Here is a 10,741-nt window from a genome sequence, read left to right as displayed (position 1 = left end):
GACCCCCAGGAGGATTGAAGGAGACCGGTGGGGACGGGGCGGGGCGCAGCTTTGCGGAGCCTTAGCGCAGGGCTGGGGAGGGGGGGCGGCCGAAAGGGGGGCGGTGGTCGGGCCGCGCAGGCGGAGATGGAATGGGGCCCGGGCTCAGACTGGTCACGGGGGTGAGAGGGGGCCCGTTGGGGCGGGGGGAAAGGGGCTCTGACCCCGCGCAAGCGCCGGCCCTGACCGTCTGTCTCGCTCTCTCCCGGGCAGGGAGGCTGCCGGCGTGGACCGTGGGAAGGCGGGGCTGGGGCTCGGCGGGAGGCCACCCCCGCAGCCGCCCCGGGATGAGCGCGCCCAGCAGCTGCTGGATGCGGTGGAACAGCGGCAGCGGCAGCTCCTGGACACCATCGCCGCCTGCGAGGAGATGCTGCGGCAGCTGGGCCGCCGGCGCCCGGAGCCGGCTGGTGGCGGGGTCAGTGCCCACCCCGGGCTGGGCCTGGGAGGTGGGGACTGCCCACTGGCCGCACTTGCTAAGTTCTGGCTTCCCCTGGAGGGTGGAAGAGTGTCCCCACCGCTTTATCGCCCACTGCCTTTCAGTTGGGCGAGAGGCTTTGAAAAAGTTAAGTGCTATCCAGATGCCAAGTGGCCATCTCTTGCAGGGCCTAATCCAAGGCCTTTCCTCCCAGCCTCACTTTTTTTCTTTCTTCTGTTCCAATCAGAACGTCTCAGCCAAACCTGGAGCACCCTCCCAGACAGCTGTCTCCGCCAGAGGTGGCTTTCCAAAGGATGCCGGCGATGGAGCTACGGAGCCCTGACCATCCCCGAGCCGGGCGCCCTGACTTCTCTCCCTCCCCAGGGCTGGTAGCTGGACTGTGAACAACTCCCTTTCAATAAAGGGGCCAGTCTTCACTGGCAGTGGCTGGTACTTGGCTCTCAGCCGGGGTGGCAGCTCTGCTAGCAGCTGGGTTCACTCCCACTTCATCCTGGCTGAAGGCAGTGCTGAGCTCTGAAATGTAGCCAACGAATACCCAGTCTGATTACCCAGATTTGGGCAGACCAGCAGTGCTCGCCAGAGTGGTTTGGCCTGCTTTGGGGGATCCAGGTCGTGTTACATGTCCATTTCATGCTTTGGGGGCTCCTAGCCCCACAAAACACTTTTAGCAGAGCCTTGATTAAAAGGAAACCTGCAGACTCTCCTGGTGACCGACCTTTCCTTTCTGTCCCCTCTCTAAAACTCTGATGGCTGGGGAGGGGTGAAGTGGTTGAAAATTGTCAACCATGGGTAGGGTTGGGAAGAAATGCCACAGATACTACCAGATTTAAATAAGCATTTAATTAGGATTTCATTAGTATTTAATATTGCTTTTTCAATTCCAAAAAGTTAAATTTTCACTTCTTAGCAGATATTTTAAAGTACAATATTAAGTTTATACAAAATGAGCAATTAAGCAAACACCATTGTTTCACATTCTTCAAAAATACAAATTCATATTTATTCTTTTTTGGGTTTGGAGGTTTCTTCCTTTGGAAGTACTGAACCTGTAACGTTTTCATATCGCTCAGTGGAAGTCTGTTGTTCCCATGTTTCACACTTAAATAAATTTGATAGGCTTTTACATAATCCAAATAAAACTATTTGGGATTTAACCAAGACCTCTGGCCAATGACTAGTGTGTGTCAAAAAAAAGAAGGCTCTCGTGGGTCTTGCTTCTCCTGGCCAGAAGGTCTGAGCCAGAGAGTCAGCAAAAACCTGTTTCCAGCCACCTTCCCCAAACAGGGACTAGGAGTTTACGGGGAAAGAGAACAGCTACCTTGAACTCTGACCACCCCCCCACCCACACATTCTCCAAAACACAACAAAGGATGTAGACTGTTGAGTCAAAGAGCGCCCTGGGGAGGCCTGAGGACACGGGGGAAAAGGGTAAGAGAGGCCTCTCTGACTTGGCACCAGTATAAGGATAATAAGAATATTGCAGAAAACATCCCTGGGTTTTGGTGGAAAAAAAAGGTTTTATGAAAAATTTCCCAGTAAGAAAAAGTAGAACCTGCGTTGAGCTGAGAAAGTGACACGACATCATCACCCAATTTGGGGCCCAGCAGGCACACCACCAAAAGGGCAGTGTGTGGTTTTAAACTTTGCTTCCAGTAAAAAAGCTTGTACTATGTACACATAGACATAAAGATCCAGTTTAATTTGCATTTCTCAGTGCAGACTGAGAAGCCCTCTCTCGAACAGGAGTAACAATGAGAAATGCCCAAACAGTGATCATCAGCTTCCCCAAAGGGTGTGAGAAGAGACAGGGGACCCTTTCTTTAGCCTCGCCCCCAACGTATGCCAGAGGAAACGGGCTAAACTGACTACCAATCAGAAATATGCATGATTCAGTTTTGTTGCCTCTCCCCTCCCCAATATTTAGGAATGGTCAATTTCGGATCTATGTCACAGCAGAACCATTTGCATATTGGATCTATGGAAATCTTTCTGCTTTGGCTGAAGTATATTTTAAAACTCAGTTCTTTAGTAGCCTGAGAATTGAAGATAAAATGGGCGGGGGAGAGGGGAGTGAGGGGAAAGGAAGAAAGTTGATAAAGCAGATTATTAACAGCTTTGTTTACTGGATTCAATGAGGGCTGGAGGCTTTTGCTTAAAGAGCCAACAGGGGCGGTAGGGGGAGCAGTATGGAAATGGCTCATGTTGTCCGCCCCCCACCGCCCCACCCACGACTGCCACAGCCTTCCCCAAACATATTTCTGATTGGTGGTATAGGAAAATTGTAAACTCATTAGCAATACTGTTGCAGTTCCACAAATCAATGGTTTCGGTGACTCTGGAGAAGTCTTTAGGATTAAGGACAATGAACGTGATTACAAATATAAAAGTCTAGAAGGTGCCAGGTGTCTACCTAGGAACAACCAGTTTCTTCCTTTCAGGCATCACTTTGTAATGGTGAAGAAGGGGGAAAAGATGGCAAGGGACCAAGAAGAAGTGATGAAAAAGGGCCTCAACAGCAGAAAACAGGACCCGCAGCAGTTCTTCAGAGAGCCTGAGGGGGCGCCCTTGGGCACACAGGGAAGGCTTGCATAGATTGAGCAGTTGCTGAGAATGCATAATAGTGTTTCCCTATGGACAGCCTCATGGCACAGGGCTGATGGAGTGGAAAAACGCAGCCAGGCCAGGGCCACATGGGACAACAACCATCAAGCTACACATATTGCACCAAGGTAAGTGCTTTTCTTTTCACACCTCAATTTAACTTTTTTTCTGAGCAAAAAATAAAACTTTGTGGAAAGTATATATGTGTGTGTGTGTGTGTGTATACACACACACACGAAAGAAATTGCAGCAATTGGGTTAAAGATAAAATAACGTAAAGTGCTTTTTTATTATTTCTTTAATATACCAATATGAGGTTCTGCAAACTTGTCCCTTTGGACACATTCAGCACATTATACAAAGTCTCTCAGGAAAACCCACCCACCCATTATCCCCATCAGTCCGCTGCCTTGACCCTGAAAGTAAACTCTCCAATCTACTGACTCTCCCAGAGGTGGTGAAGAGAAGTCCCTTGCTTCTGCCCAGAGAAGCCTTCACACCTTAAGGCCCCTCCTGGACTTTGTACCATGATCTCCTTCTGCGAGGGCGGAGGGGTAGGGGTGGAATTCAATGAATGACACCAATTCCTGTCATCAAACTAGTGATACCCCCACGAGGTTGGCCAAACTGCCAGGAAAGGCAGGGCCACTTTCCCTCAATGCCTCACCCACCTGCCTGGGAAGGACCAAATTCACTAAGGCAGTTTGGCGGTGCCAGCCAAAGTTTCCTGCCACCTGCCAGGCCCGTGAACTCCACGATTCCCTAGGCTGACTAGCATTCTGTAAAGGGGCAGTATAACTGGAGATGCTAGTGGGAGCTGGAAGTCTCAGTCTACAGGGTGAAAATGATTAAGGTTACCATGGGAAGAAAAAAGGCGTGATTTCACCTGAAGTCTGCACACCTTCCCTAGCCTCACCCTAGGTTCATTCGTGGGTTTGAAAACCACTCTCCATGAAGGCTCTTTGTGGCTCCACTTTAGCCAGCACCCTCTCTTCTTCAAGATCCTTGACACTAGGGGCCAGGCTGATGGAAGGGACAGGGGCGGGGAAGCGTGCTAGAAGAAGGAAAGGAGAGACCGCCTATCCTGTGGAGTAAACGTACTCTTCACAACCACTCACTAGCATTTTAAGCACATTCTTGATGTTTTCAAAAGCTGATTGGATCTGAAGGTCCCCCTTGTAATCTCTAGTACCCTCAAAAGGCAGATACTTCAACTAGGAAAATCTGTCAGCCCAAACCCAGTTTCTTCATCACCCCTGATCTTTGGAGCAGAAAAGCCACTGACCTGGGTGGACCCCCAACACAAGCACAGCCCGGGCTGGCCGGAGGGAAGCAATATTTCAACCATGGCACTTCCGACGGCCTTCCCTAGGCTCCTGCTTTCCACCTCAGCTCCCAGGGAACCGAATCTCAAGTGAGCCTAGGACGGGCATGTGGGGAGGTCATTTGGGAGCCACATGCTGCTCTCTATCTCGGAAGGTGTGGAGAAAACAGCCAGGGTCCTACCGCAAACCTTCCTATGGGTGCAAGGCCCGGAGACGGTCAAGAACAACCCATGCTCAGCAGCTGGTTTTCCAGGAAGATGAACCACTGCGGTAATAGAAGATTCCTCCTGCCTTATCAACTTCTGCTGAGGCCAGTGGCCGCCAGAACCCACCAGCCTTTTGGACAGGAGAGTGCAGAGGGTCAAAAAACCCCCGATTCTCGTGACTAGACTTCTGCAATGAGAAACCACCAGCTGCTTGTAGGTAAGCCCATTTCTCCTCATGGCAGTAACATTTACCACCACTGCCCTCTTCTCCAAATCTGTCCCTGAACATCCTGTTAAAGGCAGGGCCTCTGGCTCCCAGGTAGATGATCTGCTCTGGATACTGTCTTGGCTGGCCCTGAGTAATGGCGCAGAGAACAGGAGAGTGACAGATCTCTCCACCTTAGGGACTGGGAAAGGAAGGCAAGTTACGGCTGCTTTCTGCCCGACATCGTTGACTCAGAAGGGCAGCCCTGTTTGTGGCACCCTGCCCCTCGCTCAAGGCAGGGAAGGGGCCCTTGGGAGGCAGAGGCCCAGTCTGGACATTGGGCCATGCCTAGTTTCTGAGCTCAGTGAGTGGGGGGAGCACTCATGACTACACTGACATAGGCAGTTAAGAGAAACTTTCCATTTTAGTGTGGATTGTATTTTATGTTTTATTTTAAGAGGCAATGACTGACTCAGAGCCAAAGGCAGAGAGATGGATATAATTCTATACACAAATCAAAAAAAATTTTTTTCCTATAATACAACTTAATGAAACATTCCAAATGAGATAACTTATTGCAACATTTCAGGCTTTTTGGTGGAAGGGGAATTTTTTTGTTTTACCCTGAGTAGAAGATCATCGCTTTGTGTTTTTTTTTTTCTTTTTTTGTTTTTTGTTTAGAAATCATATGACTAAGCTGAGCAAGTCACATCCTTCTTTGCACTGTACTAGGCTGTATGCAAAATCCAGAGGGGTGAGAGGCGGGGATGGGAGGGGCAACCAAAGGCCTGGCTGGAACCCGGAACCAGGACACCCGGCCTGCCGATGATACGCCGCCTGAACAGAACTCCTGTAAAGCTGCACCTTCTCCTGATCGGCAAAATGCAGCTCTTCTGCTCTGAGGAAGAAGATACCCTTCAAGGAAGGCAGACCACCAGCCAGCGACTGGCCATAAACCACATGTCCACTCTAGGACAAAGCAGGGATGTTCCCCGAGAAAAATTCACTGTGATCTGCAAGCCCTGGCAACCAACGGAGAAAGAGAGAACCCGAAGGCAAAGACTGTGATCACATCACTAGAGCCTGTTCTGCACATGTGTCATGGACAGAGAGCAGTCAACAACTTGCCTGGGGTCCCTGCGGAAGCGGACCGTCCCCGCGGCCTCGGGCCAGGCTTTCAGCTGCCCCTTTGGGCTGCAGGATGACACCTGCCATAGTCACCCTGAGCTCCACCAACACCAAGCGCAGACAATGAAACCATCTCACGTGATCCCTGTCCAGCTCACGGCTGTCTGACCTGCCTTTGCCACTTCCCTCTCTGATGGAGTGAGGGTCTGGCTTTCCAAGCAAGCTTCAACCTCAGACTCAAAAGACACAGGAGCAGCAACACCCGATACGCTGAACGCTACTGCCCGGACTACAAAGACCCCAGTGCAAGTGATGGGCAGCATCAGATTGATGGAAACCACACCCTTTCATTTAGAATTTTTATGCATACGAGTAACCTTAATTTCCAAGTTCACATGACAATAAGCGAAAGTGACATACAGTGCAGCCAAACAGTTCATTTATAACTTAGCTTTTTTTTTTTGTTTTGTTCCGTTTTTGTTTGTTTTTCTCCAAAGATCAGTTCCTTAAAAATGGATGCTCCTGGGATATGAATAAAGAAAATATGTCTGAAAGGTGAGGATTTCAAACAGTAGATTTCTTCCTCCTTCAAACTGCTGACCCCACGATGGTAGGCATCGCACCTTCTGCCTCCTGCTCCGCCTCTGTTCCCGGAGGTGAGCACATCCGGCTGGGCCTTTCACTTGGAGAAGCTGTTGGTCAGGCCCATCTCCTCCTCCTCCTGCAGTAGTGCTTCAATGGGAATCAGATTAGACGGCGTGTCCAGGTTCTGGAGGGACAGAAACTCTGACATATCCATGGCACGTAACGTTTCTGTCTGAGGGTCTGAAGGAGTCACTGCTTGTCTGCTTTGCTCACAGGAAGAGGAGGCGGCGGAGGACGACAGGGGGATCGGGGGCGGGGAAAAAGTCTGCGGTGGTAGCTTCAGGCTGGGCTCATCAGGAGGCTGGGTGCTCAGCGCTGGAGCGGGAGGGGAAGGACAGCCCTTCCTCCTGCCGGCCGCCCGCTCCTTGGCGGAGTCCCGGCACGCACACTGACACTGACAGGCCTCCTCTTGTTTGATGATGATCACAGGGACGCTGAGGCCAATCTGCTGTACTGCGCTCCCTGCGAGAGGGCGAGAAAGACTGCTCTTCAAGTAGCCGCAGGGCAAGGGCAAGAGGGACAGGAGGGTGTAGGACTAGCTCAGCACCACGGAGGCGGGACGATGGAAAGGGTGGATGCCGTGCCATGCTCCAGGGTTGGTTCTGCTTTAAACTGGACCACGTTCCTCCTCAAGTAAGAAGGTTCTGACACTCCCCATCCCCTCCAAGACAGAAAAGCCACACACCATCTAGATGCACCCTGTATTTCCAGCTTCATTTCCGGCCCCTCTCACAGGCACCCTCCACGCCAGCCACGGTGGATGCCTCCCTTTTCCTGCACGTTCTTCATAGCTCTGGGCTCAGGGGCTCTTCTTCCTACCTAAACTCTTCTGGAGAACTTACTCTTACTTCTGAGCACCCAGCTCACTGCCCTCCTCTCCTAGCGTCTCCAGGCAGTGTTTGCAGCAGGCTTATACCTCAGGGATGGCCCAAGGGCAGCTGCCTGTGCAGAGCTGTTCCACACTGTACCAGGCCATTTAGTCCCGCCTGCCCCGGAGGCTCTGACCTCCTTTGGGACATCCCGCGCTCACCTTTGCAGCCCCGTCTCAGACACACAGCCAGCCTTGTGTGCGCGCACATTCCTTCTCTTTTGCATACGTGTGTTGTGCAGATGCACACTCTGAATTCACACAGGCTTTGTGTGTCTCAAAAGAGCTAGAGACCAAGGGGCTAAGAGAACAGAATAGGAGGGAGTCAGGAGGCCCAAGAACTAGAGCTTTGGCTTTGCCACAAACTCACTTATGAATTTGGGGGACTCATTTAATCTTTCAGGGCCTGAGTTTCTTAATCTATAAAACAAAGAGTTTGAGAGAAAGGACCCTTTAGCCCTATAAGAGTCTCTGACCCAGATGCTGTTTCTTCATGACTGTAATTAGAAGAGTCCAGTGAATTAACAGCTGCTCTCTTTAGCATTAACTGTGATGTAGACTTTTTTCTGGCCACATTAAAGCCTATATCTGTTTTTTTTATTATTTTATTTTTTTGGTCGTGCAATGTGGATTGCAGGATCTTAGATCCCCGACCAGCGATCGATCCCAGGCCCCCTGCAGTGGAAGCACAGAGTCCTAACCACTGGACCACCAGGGAATTCCCTAAAGGCTATATCTGAAAGGGAAAGAACCGTTACTAGTTAAAGAATGTTAAATGTGGTATTTATGCTATAAGTCCAGTAACTTTCAATAGTTGTAAGAATATTAAATACTCTAATAATACAAATGTGATCAATTTAATTTAAAAAATGTTTGAATCCCGGGCAAAGCAACAATTAACTAACTGTGCCTCAAGGGGCCCAGAGAGCTGCCTTCCTTTTAAAGCTAACACAGAATCTCATACCTGTGCTACTGGCTACTGGTACTGCCGTGGTAAAGTACACCTTCTCAACTTTAGATGCTTGCTGCTGGAAAAAAAAAAAAAATCACATTTATGGCTACTCAGATATGGCAGATCTCCAAGGGCCTAAAGCCTCCCCAGTTGTAATGGTCATCCAAGAGGACAGAAACCCCTCCGTGTTCAGGGATTTTTGTACTGAGCGATGTTTTTGTTTGTGCTCTGACATGAGGTCACCGCACTGTTTGACATTCAGTGCTGAAAATGTAGCTGGCTTTGTCCTCTCCCTACTCCTTGGCTGTTTCCCAGCTGCCTAATCCAGTAGGTTCTGTGCACCCAAAGGCTCCTCCAAGGTTGCTTTTCTCACGTGGATGGTCTTCTCAGACGGAGCCCCAGCTTCCCCTCTAAGCCCTCCACTCCCTGCCAACCCCCAATACTTCCATGAGACTGGAAAGTTCTTTTTTCCCCTCAAGGACTAAGCTGCATGCTAAGAACAGGCAAAGACTCCCTCTCACAGGCAGAAGACCTCCTGTGAAGGTCCTGGGCAGTGTGCTGTAAGCTGCATGGGGCACGTGCTCAAGGGTAGGCCCTGGACTCAGTCACACATGGATTCAAGTCCAAGCTCGGCCACTTAGTTGTTGAGGTCAGGCAAGTAATTTAACCTCTTAGAGTCGCAGTTTCCTCATCTGTAAAAACAGGGACACCAACCAAAGACTCTCCCAAAGGCCCCCAAAAGGATGAAATGAGATGATGTGTGTGGAGCCTGGGGCACACCGTGAGCATTCAGCAAACACTAGCTATTTATATGATTACCAAGTAGGACTACTGGGTCATGCCCAGAAATCACCCCTCACTTTATTACACTTCCGATTCAACTGGCTATAGGGTTTCTGCTTTCTTCAAGTCTTATATTAAAAAGGGCTTTATCTTTCATCCTTTTAAGGAAAAAAAAGTGCCTCTAAGATGAGTCTAGGAGGAACGTGAAAGCTTCTGGCTAAGTTATAGGAGAGGACACTATAAAATAATGATGGAGAAATGAGACCCATATTTAAATACATGAAAATGAATTGGGTGGAAAAGGAATGAGCTGTTCCATGCAGTTCCCCAGGGCAGATCCAGGAAAAGAAGATTAAAAACTACATGGAGGCATGTGGTTGCCAGAGGGGAGGAGGGAAATAGGTGAAGGAGAGTAAGAAGTGCAAAAATCCAGTTGCAAAATAAATGAGTCATGGGTAGGAAATGTACAGTGCAGGGAATACAGTCAATAAGTATGTAAATCTTAGGATGGTGACATATCGTAACTAGACTTAACATGGTGATCATTTTGAAATGTACAGAAATATCACTATGTCGTGTAGCAGGAACTAACAGAGGTAGGTCAATCATACTTCAAAACTAACAAACAAATTCATTGAAAAAGAGATCCGATATGTGGTTAGCAGAGGCAGGGGTAGGGTGGGGAGAGGGGGAATTGGATGAGGGCAGTCGAAAGATCCAAATTTCCAGTTATAAGATAAAGAAGTACTAGGGATGTAATTAACACTGCTGTAGGTTAATATGAAAGTTGTTAGAAGAGTAAATCCTAAAAGTTCTCATCACACGCACACATTTTTTTCTATTTCTTTAATTCTGTCTGTATGAGATGATGGATGCTCACAAAACTTGTGTCACTGTGCTGCGCACCTTAAACTTATACACTGCTGTATGTCAATTATAGCTCAATAAAACTGGAAGAAAAAAGAAAAAAATACCACTATCATAAATGAGAAAGTACGATCACTTTCTGTACATAGCCATCAGCAAATATATGAATAAAAATAATGAAAATAATTTTCTTTCTTTTGTTATTTTTTTGGCCTCGCCACACAGCATGCGAGATCTTAGCTCCCCAACCAGGGACTGAACCCGCGCCCCCTGCAGCGGAAGCACGGAGTCTTCACCACTGGACCGCCGGGGAAGTCCCTGAAAATAATTTTGAATAATGAAAACAACAGTACCAACCAGAAAACCCAACTACATGGAGGCAGATTGATTGGGTCATTAATGCTGAAAAGATCCTTCCAGTGACTCTGGCCACCTGAGACTGGAACTAGGCTGCCTCCAGAGGTGGTTGGCACCCACCCCATTTATGGAATTTGAGTACTCACTATTTAGCTCTAACCTACCTTTCCAGTTTGTTTGATTGCATCATACATCCACCCAGACTTTCTCCCACTTAGTATATCCTTTTATCCATCTAAATCCTACTCATACTTCAAGGCTCACCTGACCTGTATGCCCAACTAACAAGCCTTTAGTCTCTAAACCCCTCATCTGGCAGCACAACGTAG

General features: G+C 48.9%; 2 protein-coding genes across 4 annotated transcripts in view; one reads left to right on the top strand and one right to left on the bottom strand.

Annotated features, from left to right (window-relative positions):
- Positions 1-46: 46 nt before the first annotated feature.
- On the top strand, positions 47-1,178 carry C1H1orf122 (chromosome 1 C1orf122 homolog). The gene is made up of 3 exons (XM_033837807.2): positions 47-161; positions 253-454; positions 702-1,178. The coding sequence occupies exons 1-3, from the start codon at positions 127-129 to the stop codon at positions 795-797; spliced, it is 333 nt and encodes a 110-aa protein (XP_033693698.1). The 5' UTR covers positions 47-126; the 3' UTR covers positions 798-1,178.
- A 122-nt stretch (positions 1,179-1,300) lies between these two features.
- Positions 1,301-10,741, bottom strand: part of MTF1 (metal regulatory transcription factor 1) — a 43,019-nt gene continuing 33,578 nt past the window's right edge. The window contains exons 10-11 of one of the 3 annotated variants that reach the window (XM_019938094.3): positions 8,418-8,481; positions 1,301-7,047 (exon numbers count right to left, since the gene is read on the bottom strand). In XM_019938094.3, the coding sequence (XP_019793653.1) occupies positions 6,620-7,047; positions 8,418-8,481 (492 nt within the window). In that variant the 3' untranslated portion in view covers positions 1,301-6,619. The other 2 variants (XM_019938095.3, XM_073791752.1) reach the window with 2 other exon arrangements.

This window comes from Tursiops truncatus, chromosome 1 (genome assembly GCF_011762595.2).
Source record: "Tursiops truncatus isolate mTurTru1 chromosome 1, mTurTru1.mat.Y, whole genome shotgun sequence".
In the NCBI taxonomy this organism is placed as follows: domain Eukaryota; kingdom Metazoa; phylum Chordata; class Mammalia; order Artiodactyla; family Delphinidae; genus Tursiops; species Tursiops truncatus.
This window is presented reverse-complemented; position numbering and strand designations above follow the sequence as displayed.

What these genes read in the sequence shown, in the direction of transcription:
- C1H1orf122 (XM_033837807.2), top strand. Translation starts at nt 127, where the DNA reads ATGGAATGGGGCCCGGGCTCAGACTGGTCACGGGG. An exon ending in GGCTCAGACTGGTCACGGGG is followed by an intron (nt 162 to 252) that starts GTGAGAGGGGGC and finishes TCTCCCGGGCAG; the next exon opens with GGAGGCTGCCGGCGTGGACC. An exon ending in CGGAGCCGGCTGGTGGCGGG is followed by an intron (nt 455 to 701) that starts GTCAGTGCCCAC and finishes TGTTCCAATCAG; the next exon opens with AACGTCTCAGCCAAACCTGG.